The sequence below is a fragment of the Sander lucioperca genome, chromosome 3 (genome assembly GCF_008315115.2).
Source record: "Sander lucioperca isolate FBNREF2018 chromosome 3, SLUC_FBN_1.2, whole genome shotgun sequence".
Lineage (NCBI taxonomy): Eukaryota > Metazoa > Chordata > Actinopteri > Perciformes > Percidae > Sander > Sander lucioperca.
The window spans coordinates 39,050,405-39,070,421 of NC_050175.1; the positions used below are offsets into that span (position 1 = coordinate 39,050,405).

At 45.5% G+C, this 20,017-nt stretch overlaps 1 protein-coding gene across 1 annotated transcript in view; it reads right to left on the minus strand.

The window, feature by feature from the left end:
• Positions 1–20,017, minus strand: part of si:ch211-288d18.1 (USP6 N-terminal-like protein) — a 63,227-nt gene that overhangs the window by 37,187 nt on the left and 6,023 nt on the right. The window contains exons 2-5 of the mRNA XM_035999101.1: positions 14,453–14,526; positions 6,014–6,099; positions 2,254–2,293; positions 2,043–2,123 (exon numbers count right to left, since the gene is read on the minus strand). Of these exons, the coding sequence (XP_035854994.1) occupies positions 2,043–2,123; positions 2,254–2,293; positions 6,014–6,099; positions 14,453–14,518 (273 nt within the window). The 5' untranslated portion in view covers positions 14,519–14,526. The remainder of the gene's footprint in view (positions 1–2,042; positions 2,124–2,253; positions 2,294–6,013; positions 6,100–14,452; positions 14,527–20,017) is intronic.

Consider the following 20,017-nt stretch of genomic DNA (forward strand, 5'->3'; position numbering starts at 1 on the left):
GTGTGTGTGTGTGCGTGTGTGTGTGTGTGCATGCGCGCATGTGCCTGTGTGTGTGTGTGCGTGTGTGTGTCTCTGTGTGTGTCTCTGTGTGTGTGTGTGTGTGTGTGTGTCTGTGTGTGTGTGTGTGTGTGTGTGTGTGTGTGTGTGTGTGTGTGTGTGTGTGTGTGTGTGTGTGTGTGTGCGCATGTGCCTGTGTGTATGTGTGTATTTGTGTGTGTCTATGTGTGTGTGTGTGTGTGTGTGTGTGTGCGTGTGTGCGCATGTGCCTGTGTGTGTGTGTGTGTGTGTATTTGTGTGTGTCTCTGTGTGTGTGTGTGTGTGTGTGTGTGTGTGTGTGTGTGTGTGTGTGTGTGTGTGTGTGTGTGTGTGTGTGTGTGTGTGTGTGCGTGTGTGCGCCTGTGCCTGTGTGTGTGTGTGTGTGTGTGTGTGTGTGTGTGTGTGCGCCTGTGCCTGTGTGTGTGTGTGTGTGTGTGTATTTGTGTGTGTCTCTGTGTGTGTGTGTGTGTGTGTGTGTGTGTGTGTGTGTGTGTGTGTGTGTGTGTGTGTGTGTGTGTGTGTGTGTGTGTGTGTGTGTGCGTGTGTGCGCCTGTGCCTGTGTGTGTGTGTGTGTGTGTGTGTGTGTGTGTGTGTGTGTGTGTGCGTGTGTCAGACACGGATCAAGTAACGGCTCCGATTAATAACAGTGTTTTTGGGAGTTTTAAAAACTTCCCAGTATAACATTAACCTTTTGGCAGCTTCTACTGGCAGCGAGCGTGGAAATGTTGTAACTTCAAAACTCAGAAAATATCCAACTCAGAACTCGAGTTTGTGATCCGTTGATCCTATTTACAACTGAGTTTCTCCACAAAGAATCGTGCAAAAACATCACTTTTAATCTTGTGTTTACCAGAGATGTGCTCAGAAGTTTCTTGGAGAAAAGTAATTCAGCATGAAAAAGCTTTAACTAATAACTAATCGACTAAAGAAATCTTAGTGGACTAAAACCGTCGACTACCATCGACGTAGAGAGGACCTAATTAAAACTTTTCCCCCTCTCGTCCATTATTTTTCAAACTTAGGGCCCTATTTTAACGATCTGAGCTCACGGCGTGAAGCGCCTGGTGCAGGTGTGTTTAGGGCGTGTCCAAATCCACTTTTGCTAGTTTGACGGCGGAAAAAAGGGTCCGTGGTCCGGGCGCATGGTTCTAAAGGGTTGTACTTAGTGTCTTCATTAATCAGAGGTGTGTTTTGGGCGTAACATGCAATCAACCAATCAGAGATCATCTCCCATTCCCTTTAAAAGCCAGGTGCGTTTGGACCTTGGAGCATTGCTGTTATGATTAGCACCGTAATATTTTTATTTGTAATCTTCTGCATGTGTGTGTGCTGCTGTGCGTCCCTGTGTGTGTAACAAGCATAGTGTGCTCTCACTGTGCACGAGCCTAGGAGCATTTTACTAATGCTCTGTTAAAATAACAATGAAATGCTGCGTTATTGACTTTAGACCAGGTTTTTGTTGGTCAATGGTGCGATCACTTCCCTCTGCCTCAAGATAGCAACACGCCCAGAATGCACCTGAACACACCTCCCTGTAAGACCAGCACGCCCAGAATACACCTGAACACACCTTCCTGTAAGACCAGCATGCCCAGAATGCACCTGAACACACCTCCCTGTAAGACCAGCACGCCCAGAATGCACCTGAACACACCTCCCTGTAAGACCAGCACGCCCAGAATGCACCTGAACACACCTCCCTGTAAGACCAGCACGCCCACAATGCACCTGAACACACCTCCCTGTAAGACCAGCACGCCCACAATGCACCTGAACACACCTCCCTGTAAGACCAGCACGTCCACAATGCACCTGAACACACCTCCCTGTAAGACCACCACGCCCATGGGCCACAGATGGGTGCAGGTGCATTTGCTATTTAAACGACTCGGGCGCTAGACGGGAAACTGACAACTGCGTCGGTCTTAAACCAGCAAAGACACTTGCGTTGGGCTTTGCGCTGCACTGCACCGGGTGCAAGATAGGACCCTATGGTTGTTACTCACCCTGTCACTGTTCTTGTATTTGTCCCACTTCTTCGCCATCTTCAGCCACTTTTCCGCACGCTCGATCTCCAGCTGTTTCCTCTGTGAGGGAGACAGGAGCTGGTCAACACAACTGACAACCTGGGGTTTGTTAGTATTGTGAGTGCAGTCCACCTACATCTCTGCCCGATGGACAGAGACAGCCTTTTGTTATGACCATTTCCTTCATTACCTTTTCCTCATGTGCAGTCAGGGCCGGCAGCTCCTCCTCACTGTAAAAAGAAAAGAAAGTATCAGTGATCACCGGAGCGGCGGAGTGATTTGCTCGCAGCACCTGAGAAGCCCCCGTGGTGAGGAGCAGAGAGTTCGCCTGGAGTTCGCTCAGAGTTGGAGTAATATCACTCCGCCCAGCAGTGCTTCGCCTTTCTTAGAATATAGTTCCCAGTATGTATACGGTTAGAAGATGGCTGTGTGTCATGTGACCATGTTATTTGTACACGCTGTGACTATACAAATCACAACATGTAAACAGGAACATGTTGGTGTTATTTTGTCTAGGCTAGGCTAGATGGAGCCGGTTACCTCCAGGATCTGTGCTAAGCTAGGCTAGTTGGAGCCGGTTACCTCCAGGATCTGTGCTAAGCTAGGCTAGATGGAGCCGGTTACCTCCAGGATCTGTGCTAAGCTAGGCTAGATGGATCCGGTTACCTCCAGGATCTGTGCTAAGCTAGGCTAGATGGAGCCGGTTACCTCCAGGATCTGTGCTAAGCTAGGCTAGATGGATCCGGTTACCTCCAGGATCTGTGCTAAGCTAGGCTAGATGGAGCCGGTTACCTCCAGGATCTGTGCTAAGCTAGGCTAGATGGAGCCGGTTACCTCCAGGATCTGTGCTAAGCTAGGCTAGATGGAGCCGGTTACCTCCAGGATCTGTGCTAAGCTAGGCTAGATGGAGCCGGTTACCTCCAGGATCTGTGCTAAGCTAGGCTAGATGGAGCCGGTTACCTCCAGGATCTGTGCTAAGCTAGGCTAGATGGAGCCGGTTACCTCCAGGATCTGTGCTAAGCTAGGCTAGATGTGGCCGGTTACCTCCAGGATCTGTGCTAAGCTAGGCTAACGGTTGGTGCGTCAGACAGAGTTACAACACGCAGGGAGATGAGAAGGGTATGTATGGACTTATCTAACTCTGGGGAATACGGTGAATAAGACAAAGTCCCAATAAGTCGGCGTGTTCCTTTAATATAAAAAAGTTACGCACTAAAGCTTTAAAGTAGATTTTGTTCAGGGCTAAATTATGTGGTATCGGATCTATGTATAAACTCCAGTACTTTCCGATACCGATACCAGCATTTTAGGCGGTATCGGATGCTTTTCCAATACTGGTATCAGTATCGGAGTAACGCCTGATTTTAACCCAAAGCACAATCTTTTTCTAAACTGAACTAAGTCGTTTTGTGCCTAAAAATAACCAAACTAAGACGAGCTTTACGTTCAAAACAAACTGCGACCGACCTACCGACTTGGTTTAAATATGAGGATGTATTCCCGCCACTGCTAGGGGCGCCAATTTATGAAACGCTCCTGAGGGTCGTATTAGAGGGGGGGGAACAAACGACTCATATACTGCGTATGGTCTGGAGGACTTGTTGGAAGGAACCGGCTGTCTCCAGTGTGAAGAGAGAAACAAAATGACGGAACCACTGAAGATATATTAAAGTTAATTTTACTTGAAAACCCAACAAGGAGGCAGTCTCCGCACTACAGAATAGTACAGACAATGACCTAACGAAAAGCTCTCTACAGCTGCTTTTTATAATAACAAGTGTAATGCAAAAAAAATCATGATACAAGAGTTGGTGTCGTCAGATGTTATGTGGTAAGAGACGATTACGTCTCCTTTATCTAGTCAGGGAGCGCCTGTTCCTTCCTCAGCATCCCACCGGGCTCCAGACAAGGACATGCAGTGGCTCCATGTTATCTTGTTTAGAGTATTCAGTATAATATTATAATATGCAAACAGTTTAATAATAACAAGAGAGAAAGTATGTAAATCAAAATTTCCCTAAAGGCAGTTACACACCAACCAGACGGCCGACCGTCGGCAGAAAAGGCAGTTGGACGTAATACGTCTCCATAACAGCAGGCGGCGCTAATCTGTATTGTCGCCCAGAAAATGAAAACCGGCAGCTGATTGGACGAACGCGTCACGTGGGTCTGGTTTCTCCGGAAATTCAAAGCCAGACTGTCATGGCGGCTCGTTCAGAATACGATCTCATGTTGGACTAAAATAGTATAATAATAAAAAAGATTTTCGTCAGATTTTGAGAGGCTTAGTCACGCTCATTCTGCTCGCCATTTCCGGGTGACGGTACAGATCCATTTGACCGTGCAACGCTTCTGTCGCGCTGCGCTCCACTCTATTCCTATGGGTGACGTCAAGCGACTTCAACGTGCACGTAAAGCATTTCGGGAAGGCGGCGCGTCTAAAAGCTGGCCGATGCACATCTTTATGCAAATTAATCCGTTGAACGCGACGCAACTATCCAGTAGAAGCAGACGAAAATCTTTCAAACTGACCTTTGTTGATCTGAAATGAAGACAAATTCAGCAACTGCACGGCCTATTTCTCGCTTAAAATGTTTAAAGAAACACGTTTCGGTGAACTATTTTAGTAAAATACTAGATCAGGGGTCACCAACCTTTTAGAAACTGAGAGCTACTTCATGGGTACTGAGTCATACGAAGGGCTACCAGTTTGATACACTCTTCTGAAATAACAAATTTGCTCAGTTTGCCTTTAGTTATATATGATTATTAATGATTAATGATACTCATCTATGTGAAGACATTGATCACGTTAATGATTTCACATTATCAATAATTATCAACAATGACTTAACAAGGTGGGAAACAGATAATGTCAATATTCAATTTTCATTTTTAGAACAGGCCTGAGGGCTACTCATGTGGTCCTTGGGGGCTACCTGGTGGCCGCGGGCACCGTGTTGGTGACCCCTGTACTAGATCGTATTTGTCGGTACACGATCCGTTCTGCACATGCGCAAAATGTTCGCGCATGCGCGGTTGTACGAGGATTTACGACACTGCACGATCTGTTCCACGCTTCCGGTCGACAGCCAAGCTAACGTTAGTTTAGCTAACAGCTAATCGCTAACGCTAGCTGATGTAGCGGCGCGTAGCCCCACGCAGCTACTTTTGCTACGCTCATTCGCTAGCTGATTGTAGCGGTCTGCCGTTAGCCTCCACAGGCAAACTAACGTTAGTTTAGCTAACAGCTAATTCGGCTAACTGCTAGCTGAGACAGCATGTAATAACTTTAAAAGACCCTCAAAATAAAACTTGAAAATAAACGTTGACATATATAACAAACACCTAACATATATAACAGCTGTTACGTCAGCTCTACTTTACTTGTGCTCATTTAAAATACAATCACTCAATGCTTGTCTTTGTTATTACTGTGAAGTCTTAATTTAGCTGTAGCTGCTTTTCCCATTACGTTTGAGTTAACGTTATTTTAGACTGAATCTAGCTGTCAGCTAGCGGTTAGCCGAATTAGCTGTTAGCTAAACTAATGTTAGCTTCCCGGTGGAGGCTAGCCATAGGCTAGCGTGGAACAGATCGTGCAGGTCGTATCCTCGGTAAAACAGTATTATCTTGCGCATGTGCAGAACGGATCGTGTACCGACAGTATTCTCAACGAGCCGCCATGACACTCACACAACCCACGTCAGGCGTTCGTCCAATCAGCTGCCGGTCAAGGACGTGGAGCATCAACCGTGGATGTATGACGTTGCGACACCACGCTTCAGTCGTGTCGGACAAATGGATCTGTACCGTGAGTCCCGACTGCCCTGTCTCCGACTGAGCATGTCAGGTCGGCAAAAAACGTGACAGACTCGAGTCACCGACCTCGCCAGACTGTCGATGGCCGATTATCGGCTCTGTGTGTAGCTGCCTTAACACGGACTTACTGCATGAAGCCGAAGCGGTCGATGACTTTGTAGATACTGTAGTCAGCATCTTCCCAGGGGTCGATCTGCACCCCGCCCTGCCTGCCCTAAAGACACAAACACACAAACTTACTACACACACAGCAGCACACAGTATTGGCTACATTTACACTGCTATTACACTGTTGTTTATTTATTTTGGGTCTTTTCCCTGTATTACATAGTGACAGTGGACAGACAGGAAAGGTGGGAGAGAGATGGGGGATGACACACAGCAAAGGGCAGCAGGTCAGATTCGAACCCGCACCGCTGCAAAGGACTCAGCCAACATGGGGCGCACGCTCTTACTGGGTGAGCTAGAGACCGCCCCCTACGTTTTGGTTTTGAAGTGGCGTTTCAGACAAAAAATTATCTCTGTGCATACAAGAGTTTTAGCTACAGTAGCAGAAATATTAGGAAATATTCTCCTTATTTTATATGGGTATCAATACCATAGACAGTATATATAATGGACCAACAGGTCCCGTGTCTCTGGACGGAGACCAGTGAAGGATATTAGAAGATCTTTCCCGGTGATGGCTGAGCGTTACTGAGCAGCCTCCAACTGAGCTTGAAGACGTAGATGTGACGTGAGCAACCTGTCTGAAAGTTGGAAGTCTTCTGGTAGCTGTGCCAAGAGAAATCTCAATCATTCCCAATCTAGCAGAGACGGAGAGCGTAGGTATATGTGAGGAGCCTTTTATACATTGTCGTGTTTCTTTAGAAATAAACAACGGAAAAATAGAGTCTTTAAACTCTTCAGATGTAAAGTTATTCTCTGTCAAAGTGACGTCAAAATGAATGGCAGTCAATGGGATGCTAACGGGAGGTGATGGCTTGGTAGCATCAAAATGGCGCCATAGGAGGTTCGGGTTGTGAGGAGACGCTGACCCCCTTGGTTGATACCAATACCGTGACTTCGATACCGGTTCCTAAACGATACCTGTGTGTAACGTAGAGTTTTTCCTACGTGTATCTACGAAGTGTAACGTTAGACAGCCAAGCCAAGACAGTTAGCACTAAAAGGTTTCACCCTTATAGAACGGATCCTGTATAACACGATCTACAATAACAACCATATAAGCTAGAGCAGTGTTTCTCAAATGGGGGTACATGTCCCCCTAGGGGTACTCTGGAGGGCTGCAGGAGGTACGTGTCCCCCTAGGGGTACTCTGGCGGACTGCAGGGGGTACGTGTCCCCCTAGGGGTACTCTGGAGGACTGCAGGGGGGTACGTGTCCCCCTAGGGTTACTTTGGAGGACTGCAGGGGGGTACGTGTCCCCCTAGGGGTACTCTGGAGGACTGCAGGGGGTACGTGTCCCCCTAGGGGTACTTTGGAGGACTGCAGGGGCTATGTGTCCCCCTAGGGTTACTTTGGAGGACTGCAGGGGGTACGTGTCCCCCTAGGGGTACTCTGGAGGACTGCAGGGGCTACGTGTCCCCCTAGGGGTACTCTGGAGGACTGCAGGAGCTACGTGTCCCCCTAGGGGTACTCTGCAGGACTGCACGGGGTACGTGTCCCCCTAGGGGTACTCTGGAGGACTGCAGGGGGTACGTGTCCCCCTAGGGGTACTCTGGAGGACTGCAGGAGCTACGTGTCCCCCTAGGGGTACTTTGGAGGACTGCAGGGGGTACGTATCCCCCTAGGGGTACTCTGGAGGACTGCAGGGGCTACGTGTCCCCCTAGGGGTACTCTGGAGGACTGCAGGAGCTACGTGTCCCCCTAGGGGTACTCTGGAGGACTGCAGGGGGTACGTGTCCCCCTAGGGGTACTCTGGAGGACTGCAGGGGGTACGTGTCCCCCTAGGGGTACTCTGGAGGACTGCAGGGGGTACGTGTCCCCCTAGGGGTACTTTGGAGGACTGCAGGGGGTCCGTGACATTTTTTGCTAAATGTTTTTCAGTTACAAGGCTGTAGTTACTTCTACTGTCTTTATTTCTCCAAGTTTGTCGCTGTTTTTGAAGTTTGTCTCCTTTTTTTGAAGGTTTTTTCTTTTGTTTTGACCTATTCTTGCCTTTCTTCCTTACATTTTTCGCCTTTCTTTCTGCCTTTCCCTTTCTTCATTTCGTGCTGGTTAGTGGGTACATGGCTTAAAAACACTGTTCAGAGGGGGAACATTATTGAAAAAAGCTGGAGAACCTCTGCTCTAGAGTGTTTCTTCTTTTTGCAGCAGAAAGCTAAGGCTCCTGTGTTTTGCGGTTACGTCGTACGCTCCTGATGACGTCATCACGTTACGTGCAAAACCGCGTGACACCATTTCTATCGCAGATGAAAAGCCTTCACACTCTGCTCATAAAAAATGAGCATATCTCTAAAAACTGAGGTTTCTACATTTAGAAATCTTTTGGATCAATGTGTGTGTTTTGTGCGTTTATTTAGTAAATGTTGATGAAAACACATGTCCGATTTTTGTATTTGTTTTAATTTATGACACAATTTCAATACTTTGATTAGATATTATGGTTCATTGACTTACATAACCTTTTAGTTTAGGTTGTGCTGATTTTAGGGATATGATGCATTTGAAGATACTCTAAGAAATTACATCACAGTGAGCAGTTTAAAGGGTTTTAAACCCAAACTTCTTTACCAAGTTAAACTGTAGCAGCGAAGTAGCACTGAAACGCAAATGTGCGTTAAGAATCTGCATTATAAGCACAACGATTCAGAGTAATGTTTGCATGATGGAAAATCCATTCAGGCTACAATCTGGTCCCAGTGTTGACACAACAGAGAGGGAACTAATCCTCCGACAGCCTACCGGAGACGCTTCGGAATAACAACGCTGCTGCGTGGTTGGCTGCATGTCTGGTGGGCAGCCAATCAGCCGGCTGCTCTCAGCGAGGGGGGGTGGGGAGGGGAGGGGAGGGGAGAGAGAGGGTCAGAGTGTGCACACAGACAGAAAGTGTTGGGCTTCTTCGTGGTTGAGTCGGCACTCTGGGCCCCCGGAGGCGCTGGAGTGATGTCAGCGTCAGGAAAGTGAGAGGACTAAAAATACTTCCTCAGCGAGGAGGGTTCAGAGCGGCGGAAACTCAGAGAGCGTTACAGAAGGAGATGAGAGCCGCATGAATACAGATCTGTTACGATGATTAGATAGATAGATAGATAGATAGATAGATAGATACTTTATTGATCCAAGGGGAAATTCACATGAATGTACAAGCAAAAAAATCACAATACCTGAACAAGACTTTTTAAGGCCTAAAATTTTGATTTTGAAATTTTGGACTTTTTAAGACCCCACAGAAACCTTGTGAATGAGACTAGAAACATCACCGCGGCGGACACATGTAACCTGCTGGAAGCTAGTGGTGGTGGCGCTTAAATTTACACTTCAAAAATTCAGAAAAAGTGTAAAACTTGTGAAAATTATCTCGCTGAAAAAAATAAATGTAAACATCAAAAACTTGTGTTTGCCACAGAGCTTATTTTCTAAAATAATGCATGCACGCTTAATTTTAAAAAGGCTTAGATTTATCTTTTAAATTAATGTATACATGAATGTATTGTAGCTGTTCAACCGGAGTATGACGTATTCACTGTTTGAACATTATATCTGCTGGCCTTGAATATAAGAGAGATGGAGCCAGAGAGCAGGACGTTACGGTTACACACTGGATGCGCCGCGCGAGCGTGGCGTTTCCGTTGCGTCTCACCGGCAATTTCCACTGGATGCGGAACGTCTCCGGAACGTCGACGGAGTCATTATGTTTCCATTAAAGTCAGTGTGTGTATTTCCACTGACTGCAGAACGTCTGCGTCCCGACTCCGTCCCAGCTCCGTCAGTCCGCAGCCCTCCGGAGCAGATACGCAGAGCTTCAGCACAATTCAGATTGTTCAGTTCAGTTCAGTTCAATTTTATTTATATAGCACGTTTAAAAACAACCACAGTTGACCAAAGTGCTTAACAAAGTTCAAAATCAATGAGATAATATACACAAACAATACACAGTATACAATACAAAATAACCAACAGCACAACAACAAGGTCAAGATATCAAAGTTCAACTTGATTTGAAAGCCAAAGCATAGTAATGGGTCTTAAGCAAGGACTTGAATGTTTCAATGGTCTGAGCTGTTCTTACATTAATAGGTAGACCATTCCAGAGGTTTGGAGCAGCCAATGAAAAGGCTCGGTCACCTTTATTTTTTAACCTGGATCTGGGCACATCGAGGAGCATCTGATTGGAAGACCTCAGTGCTCTGACAGGTGTGTGGACATGTAAAAGCTCTGATAAATAAGAAGGCGACAACCCATTTAAGATCTTGAAAACAATTAATACAATTTTAAATTTGATCCTGAAACAAACAGGAAGCCAGTGGAGCGCGGCCAAAACCGGTGTGATGTGGTCGCACTTTTTTGTCCCAGTTAAAAGTCGAGCTGCTGCGTTCTGGACTAACTGTAACCGACGAAGGGATGACTGATCCAATCCAACATACAAAGAGTTACAGTAATCTAAACGGGACGTAATCAATGCATGTATGACTCTTTCAAAGTCTTTGCGTAGCAGGTAAGGCTTAACCTTAGCCAATAGTCTCAGCTGAAAGAAACTGGTTTTAACAACAGAGCTTATCTGTTTATCAAATTTGAAAGCACTGTCAAAAATCACACCCAGATTCTTGGTAAAAGGTCGAATATGGGAACCTAAAGTACCAAGAGCATCAATCAAGATAGTGCGGGACAGGAAGTCGAGCACAGAAACAAAATTAAACATCCGGTTACTTTTCAAAGTAAAATATACCGTGGTCACGGCGGATCATATTTCCCTGCACTACACCTTGAAAACACAGCTCAGAGTAGTTTCCCCTCTACTCCTCTGGATGGAAACTAACTGGTGTTGGTTTTGTGGTTCTGTTTATAGAAACTACATCCTGTTATATTGCGCGAACATACGTCTCGTGGTCGGCTGGCCGCAGCCGTTACGCAACAAATCCGGACCTGCTGGGTATTGACGGACGGCGGAGCACGCAGCCGTTCCGCAGCGGAGCCGGTTCGCAGACGTTCTGCATCCTGTGGGAATCCACGGTCAGACGCGTGTCTGACGCGGCGCTGCTCCTGCTGCTAGGTACAGGGAGGGATGATCTCGGGACATAACGCCGACACATTCAAACTCTGAAAAATGGTGGGCTGTCTGTTTATGACAACTTAGTGTAGCTGTAAAGAGCCTATATACCGTATTTTCCGGACTATAAGTCGCTCCGGAGTATAAGTCGCATCAGTCAAAAAATGCGTCATGAAGAGGAAAAAAACATATATAAGTCGCACTGGACTATAAGTCGCATTTATTTAGAAATTGATTTCACAAAATCCAAGATCAAGAACAGACATTTAATCTGGAAAGGCAAGTTATTCAACTACACAACAGCACACAGAACAAGGGGCTGAATACGGTAGGTGTCCGGTATGTTAACGTAACACATTAACAGTTATTCAACTACACAACAGAATACAGAACAACTACCAGGGCGTGGAGACGTAACTGCAGCGTTGACGAGCCTCTCCCAGCAGCACGCTGTTCAAGCACCCATCTGTGGACTCGTTCCTCCAGCTCTGGCCATCTTGCTTTCAGCGCGCGACTAGCCGATTAGCTTTCTTTGTTTTCTTCGTTGCAGTAAGAGTCACCTTTTCGTCAGTCCCTCGCAAGTTTCTCTCTCACTCCAAAACTTTCTTTCTGCTGCTTGATTACCGTTTTCGGCTGCGTATTTTACTACCTGCAGTCACCTGCAGTTTCTTTTCTTTCTCAGTTGTCTTTAGGAGCAGCATATAGTTGTCACAAGCCTAGAGCGCCCTTTGGCGGCTTTAGACGGCAATGTCGGCGTATGAAATAACATTTAAAAACGTGAAATTATAAATATTTTGATATATAAGTCGCACCTGACTATAAGTCGCAGGACCAGCCAAAGTATGAAAAAAAGTGCGACTTATAGTCCGGAAATACGGTAGCCTCTCTAATGTTGGACCGTCACTCAGAACACACACTACGTTGTTATTGTAGCCTATCCTACCCTTTAGACTACATGTATACATATGTTACTATGGAAAATTAAAACGCTATTTGTTCTTTTTCAGTTCGAGTTGTTGACAGAAGAAATGCCATTGCGGTCTTTCTTCTGTTGAGAATTCGCCGGAGGAGAAACAAACGACGATGGTGGGTTCACCCTATGAATCGGACAAGAAAAACTTTCGGAGCTTATTATCACCTCGTTGCGGAGTTGCAACTTGATTCCGAAAAACATCTGAATTACTTTCGGATGTCAGCGGTACAAATGGAGGAGATTTTGTCTATTGTTGGACCCGACCTGATGAGGCAGACAACCAATTTCCGTGATCCTATCGAGTCCAAGCAGAGGCTTGCAATTTCACTCACTCATTAATATGCATTTGTGTCTAAATGACATATAAACATATTTTCCTATTCTATTTTGCCTGGAAACGCTTCCAACACGCTCGCGTCTCGCGTGAAAAATAGGCGTCGGTTCTATTTCTAGCATGCACGCGTCTCACGCAGGCCGTGTGTAAGCTCTAACCTGTTAACATGGGAGCCGAAATATAAACGGACACGCCACGCAGCTGACACGCTCGCGTGACGCATCCAGTGTGTAACCGGCCTAAGAGACATTAACCTGTATGTATCTGTGACAGGCGTTTACCCAGAGTTCTCCTGGGATTAACCTTTTCCCAAGCCCTGCTCCTGCTCTCTGCACGCCGGCCGGAAACCAGCATCCAGACACAGGAATCACTTCAGCCAGCCCCCAGAGGTCGGTGTCAAGTCAATCGCTGCACAGTGTGTCACAGCTGTTGCTATGGCTAGACAGAGCAGTCCCCCCCCGCCCCCCCCACCCCCACACACACACACACACACACAACCCCACACACCCCTCCCCCCCAAATCTGCTGAGCTAAATTTAACGTCTGGCTGCCACCGTCTCCATTTCCATTTCTCTCTGCTTCCAGCAAAGATGCAGAAGCTCATCAATTCAATTCAGTGTTAATGTATAGTGAATTATAACAGGAGTTATCTCTGGACACATTACAGATAGAGTAGGTCTACAGCACACTCTATAATTTACTGTACGTCCACACCGCGGCTGACTTGAGCTGCAAAGAAGCTCTGGCCGCCCGGTCGAGGACGCTGGTCAGAAAGTCCGGGGAAGCTGTTTGAGGCTTTGGCCGCTCTGACGTAGCAGCATTCTATGTTCATCATGGAAAAAGATCAAGCAGCCACTGCACGGCCAATACACTGACACTAGAAACCTTTTATAAATGACATATATGATGACAGAATGTGTATTGGTTGTTGGTCGCAGCGGTGTCTGTTAGCAGTTAGCTCGCTCGTTAGCCGCTGAACCGCAGCAGCGTGCAGTCAGAGCGAGCAGCCGCCAGCTGTTGATCCGTGCAGGACTTCACCGTGAGCGGACTGTTTAGAGACCATGTGACCGGCAGGTAACGTTAACTGGTCCCTATACGCAAATATCATAAATGATAGGGAACCCAGCAACGGCCATGATGAGCTTCTCCTCCTTTTTCTCTGAACTAATGTTTTGGTAGGAACCAAAGTTTACATCGTATGTTTCTCTGGAATCAGCCAGCATGAAGGACGTCTATATTCTGATTGGTTGCCGCTGCTTGCCGCTGAACGGCGTCATAGCTCATTACCATAAAGTTGACCTACTTTCAACTTTCTGATTGACGCTCTGGTCGCTCAAAACGCCCAAAACGCGACGCCGACAGATTTTCCGCTCCTTGCAGCTGAGAGAAGCAGCTTCCATTGAAAATGAATGACTTTCTGTATCTTTAGAAGATCAAGTCGGCCGCGGTGTGGACGGACAGTTAGAGAGACCCAACAATACCCTCCCCTAGAGCAAGCATTCGGTGCAACAGTGGAAGAGGGAAAACTTCCTTTAAACAGGCAGAAACCTCTTCATTTAGTTTTATTAATTGACCAAGTTTTGCTCATCATGCCTGGTTGTAATGTTAGTTTCACTTTCAGTCAGATTTAATCACATCAAACCACAAGGCACAAACATATTATTACGCAACATGTTATTAATGGCAGCGTGCTCACATCCACCCACACACATTCACAGAGTATTATCCTCCACACATGCAGAAATGCAATGCACACACACACACACACACACGCATTTGAATTTACGCTCTCGTCCTTCTCAGTGCGTCTCTCAACCACAACATGAAGCGAATGTGAATTCTTCCTCCTACAGAATAACACATAATGTAGCTTCAAGTTTGGCACACTTTTCTCGTATGAACAGGGACAACATTGTACACAAGATCTGCTAACTAGAGCTGGGGCTGTCAGACTTTTTAGTTCTGGTATGAATCTAAAAAGACGCTGTAGAAAACATGTTCCATCTGGACCAAATAAAGACTGTTTGTGTGTGTTGGAAGCCCAAACTTACCGTAGCATATTTCAAGATGATATCAGCGCGTTCCTCTGCTATTAGAGTCTCAATGTCTTTCTTCATGTCAATATCTGCAGAGAGACGAGAGGAAAGGAAGAACTGCATGAGCTGGAGAACAACAACAACAACAACAACAACGACGACGACAACAACTCAAGATGACTCATGGGGAAAAAAAGATCCCAGCTGAGAGATGTGGGCGCCGGTCGGCCTCCAAACCAACAGGACGAGCTGGCAGCTCTGTGAAACAAACACACCTGTTTGTAATGATTTCATCTGCTGAAACCTTGGAATAAAAATCACATTAACAGTAACATGTTAACAATGCTTTCAACATGTCAAGACATTGGGACAATTCCTTCAGTAGCTTCAGTAGAAAGTTGTTAACAGCGAGATCTGTGGCTTAATATAAGCCTCTGAGACTTTTTTTGACTTGCAAAATTATCTTTTAAAACATATGTGTAACTCACGGCCTTAATTCAAACCGGATCAAATCATTACTAGTAGAGATGCACCGATTCCAACTTTCTAGGCCGATTCTGATTTCTGATTTTCTTTGAGTTAGACCAGCTGATACCGATTTTAGCCGATTCTGATTTCATTGTTTCTAACCACTTTACAGCACACACATATATTTATTTTCTACCTTTTCTTTAATAGAACATGTTTTGAACAGATAATGGATCACTATAAAATAGAACTATATAAATTACTCCTGGTGTGGGACATTCACACACATCTAAAGAGCAACGTTAGAACCATTTCCTTCTTTTCACATCCAATATCCAACTAAAGAAATGTGATTTAGGTTTTTGGTGTCGTCCCTTCACGCCCTACTTTCTCCTTGCAGGTGTTGCATATTGCAAACTTGTTATCTTCTGCACACACGCTGAAGAATTCCCAAAACAGCTGACATGTTGCAGGTTAATTCACCAGGTTCCTACATGTGTGAGAATAGCGCGGACATGCGCTTCACACCGCGAGCGGGTACGCGCCACACACGGCGGAGAAGTTGAGAGAAAGGAGAAAGAGAGCGTGCTGTGGCGTCCGTGCTGTGGCGTCCGTGCTGTGGCGTCCGTGCTGTGGCGTCCGTGTGTGCGTGCATCCTTGAGAACTGTAACTGGTATAAGTTATGTTGTCAGTTAATTGTAGGGTTGACCGGCATGAATTCACCATATGTCAGACTGACCTGCCGGTCGCCGGTCATGGCCGAGCACGTGAAAACCGGCCAATTCCGGTCACCGGCCGGTCTATCAGTGCATCTCTAGTTACTAGGAGGGACTTCACCTCTCTATAACATTCGGTCATGGATTCAGAGGTCTGGAAGCAAGGTCCGGAGTGGGCAGCGTACTGCAGGTTTGTCCATCAGACAGCTAATGGGGTAATATGAGAGAGCTGCAGTCATACACAGTAAGATGGAATCAAGCTGCCAACTACACAAAAGGTGCAGTGACAGGAAACCATAATGTGATTACCAAACACATCTCAGACTTCCCACTAGCTAAAGGCTAGTCTGGATCAACAGAAGTACATTTCCAGACAGGGATCAAAATCAGCCCTATCTACCAGCCAAATGCTGGTAAAAATATGCAAGTGACTGGTAGCGTTGCTTCACTCACCAGCCCAAAAAAACAATGGTAATCTATGGAGCGGCTGGTCAAATTTGAACATTATCTAGCCATTTGGCTGGTGGACGAAAAAGTTCATTTCGAACCCTGTTTCAAGGATAAAGCCTGACATCATGCACGGGATGTCCTTCACCTTCCTCTCTCTCCGTGTGTTGCCGTTCTTAAACTCTGTTTTCTTCGGAAAACAACGACAACCTTCGAGCTAGCGAGCTACACGCTGAAAATGTCAAGTTTTGAAGAACACTTAGACGGTGCAACAAGGCAGGCCTGCTTGGTCCTTTAAGGGAATGATTGTAAAGATTTATAAAGAATATGTTTAGGTCATTTCCTCTCTAACTGGGAGGTTTTGGTGCTGATTGGTGGGATTGCTGTGGACGAAGTACACACGGAGATACACTGGTAAGAACCAATGAGGTTTAACCATGTATCAGCTAATTTAAATAGCTCACGGTACTGTATTGTGTCAACAGTTGACTTCATTTAATATTGGATGTGGCGTTTTCTTTTGCAGGGTGCAAATGTTCCACCAAATCAAGTTCCTTCCTGAGACTATTTAGCAGAGCCACCGTCGCTGCGTCCGGAGCTCAGCGCCGCCCAAGACGACTGTGATTGGTTTAAAGAAATGCAATCAACTCAGTGTTTATTTTCTCCTATCCCAGTATGCATCTGTGCTGTAGCCAGACCTTACTCCGCAGCGCTGAGGAGATAGAGCTGGCTGTAAGAAACTAGCTAAAGGCTGACAATATGTAAAACACAGGTCTGCAATGCGGTACAATTAACAGTATGGCATGCCATTACATGGTATGGTAGGATATGATATCATAACATCAATCTGGGCCACTCTTGTCTCTTTTACAACAATGCACAAAATCCCAGCCGGAGCCAGAGGGTCGCTCCCCAAACAAGGCTGTGAGCGTATTAATCCTGCTTCGTCTACATTCTCTGTACGGATGCCCACCAGGGGCAGGACCTGGAGTGGTAATCTGGACACGCAAACCATCTGGATTAGGAATTTCTCTATAGTGGGATTATGCAACGAAAGCCTGTTGCTCCCAAAGCAGGAACAAAGAGCTGTGAGGCTCTGCAGCCAGACCAGCAGACAGCAGTGTACGAGGGCTGCACTAGTGAAGGGCTCATTTCTAATTTTCAGCATAAACATTGATGTTCCTTTGTTGGTTTAATAGCCGATAACTTCACAAAAAGCTTTGTTGCTGTGGCCATGATTTGCACCTGTGCACAATGATAAAATGCTTCTTCTCTAACAGCAGAAATTGTTAACGTTTGAGCAATTTATCAGGATCACATCCCCCTCGTTAAACCACAGCCAATCTGGCAAGGCAAGGCAGCTTTATTTGTATAGCACATTTCGGCAACACTGCAACTTATTAAGTGCTTTACAGGAAACATTAAACATCACTTAAAATAATTAAAAACATCTGTCAAAACAGGTATGAAACTGGATACAAGAATATAAGTTACAGTTCAGAGTAAGAAATAAATAATTAGAAAGGCAGCATCAAACAGAAGAGTCTTCAGTCTTGATAAAAGAACTGAGTTGCAGTGGACCTGCGGTTTTCTATTCTTTCTGCAGTTTGTTCCAGATATGTGGAGCATAAAAACTGAACGCTGCTTCTCCCTGTTTAGTTCTGACTCTGGGGACAAGAAAGCAGACGTGTCCCAGACCAGCTGAGAGGTCTGGGTGGTTCGTAATTTAGCAGCAGATCAGAAATAAACCGTCCAGTGCTTTATGAACCAACAGAAGTATTTTTAAATTAATTCTTTAAGAGACAGGAAGCAGAACTGGACTGATGTGATCCACTTTCTTGGTCTCAGTGGGAACTCGAGCAGCAGCGTTCTGAATCAGCTGCAGCTGTCTGATTGATTTTGTGTCACATTGTACAATATATGTTTTGAGGTATGCCAGATTGTGGAATAATACCTGGTCAAATCATAGCGTGAAGGTGGTGTCACTGCCCGATGTGAGTCGAGTGCAGATGTGAGTCGCGCATGCGTCACTTTGCGACAAGTAGCCTACAAGATGCTAACGGCTTTTTGAGCTAACGCACAGTCTATGAGCTAACGTTAGCAATCAAACAGTCATAGATAGCTAAAACGTTTTTGAAATGACTGCTGCTGCTGCTGGCTACAAGTTAGCAATCAAACACAACAAAGGCTGTCACTTGAATGGCGTTTTGAGCTAACGTTAGCAACCAAACAGTCATAGATAGCTACAACGTTTTGGAAATGACTGCTAGCTAAAAGTTAGCAATGAAACACAACAAAGGCTGTCACTTGAATGGCGTTTTGAGCTAACGTTAGCAACCAAACAGTCATAGATAGCTACAACGTTTTTGAAATGATTACCATCTTCTGTTATTGTATGTAAAGAGAAACGTTTATTATTTTATAGATTTCACAAATTTCAGTAAGACACGTTATGCCGTAAACAGTTTAAATCTGAGCATGCGCGACTCACATCTGCACTCGACTCACATCGGGCAGTGACAAGGAGGCATAAAATTTTAAATTAATGGTGGATTTATGAAGTTTATTTACTCCAAATCCCTGACGAATAACAATGGTCAAACGATGTGCATGGGGGACGTTTAAAGGCCGTTACAAACCAACCAGACGGCCGACCCTCGGCAGAAAAGCCAGTCGGACTGATCGGTCTCCCCGAGTTGGTCAAAAAAGTTCCTCAGAACACACCGAAGAGACGAGACGTAATACGTCTCCATAACAGCAGACTGCGCTAATCTGTATTGTCGCCCAAAAAATTAAAGCCGTCACGTGGGTCTGGCTGCTGCTTCCAGATTTTGGATTTTTCAACCGGCCATTACTGGCGACTCATTCAGAATACGATCTCATGTTGGACTAAAATAGTTCACCGAAACGTGTTTCTGAAAACATTTTCACTTAATGGCGTTTTGAGCTAACGTTAGCAATCAGTCATAGATAGCTAAAACGTTTTTGAAATGACTGCTAGCTAAATGTTAGCAATCAAACACAACAAAGGCTGTCACTTAATGGCATTTTGAGCTAGCGTTAGCAACCAAACAGTCATAGATAGCTACAACGTTTGTGAAATGATTACCATCTTCTGTTATTGTATGTAAAGAGAAACGTTTATTATTTTATAGATTTCACAAATTTCAGTATGACACGTTATGCCGTAAATAGTTTAAATCTGAGCATGTGCGACTCACATCTGCACTCGACTCACATCGGACAGTGACAGTGGTAATAAAAAAAGCAAGCAGGTATAAGCTGAGATTTATCATCCATTCTGTCCCAGACTGTGGCTGAATGTGGGTTACCAACGTTGAATAATTCAGTAAGGAGGAAGATAGATGTCCTGTCTAGTGAGGATTTCAGGCTGCTGTTGTCCCGCAGACGGACACATCAGGCTGGGAATCGCAGGGTACCTTACCATACGATACACGATACATGGCTCATGATACCGATAATATCACGATACAGCAATTCTGCGATAATCAATACATCGCTAGACAATCCTATAATGATACATCATGATATCGGTCTAACCAGTGATGGAGTACTCGAGTCCTGGACTCGGATTCGAGTCCAGGACTCAAGCCCCTATTCTCTGGACTTGTAACTCAACTTGGACTCACACACTGATGCATTGGACTTGGACTCAGACTTGAGGATTTATGAAATCGTACTCGAGCATTCATGAAACAGTACTCGGAAGTTGGATGAAGTTTCTGACTACTTTTATATGTAATAGGCAGTCCTGGACTCGGACTCGAGTCCAACTAAAGTCGCCATTCTCTAGACTCAAGACTCGACTCAGAGTCTTCTGTGGTGACTCGGACTTGAACACTGGGGACTAGAGACTTGACTCGGACTCGACTACAACACTGGGTGTAACTATGAATACAAAATGCCCATGAAAAGGTTAAAGTGCCCA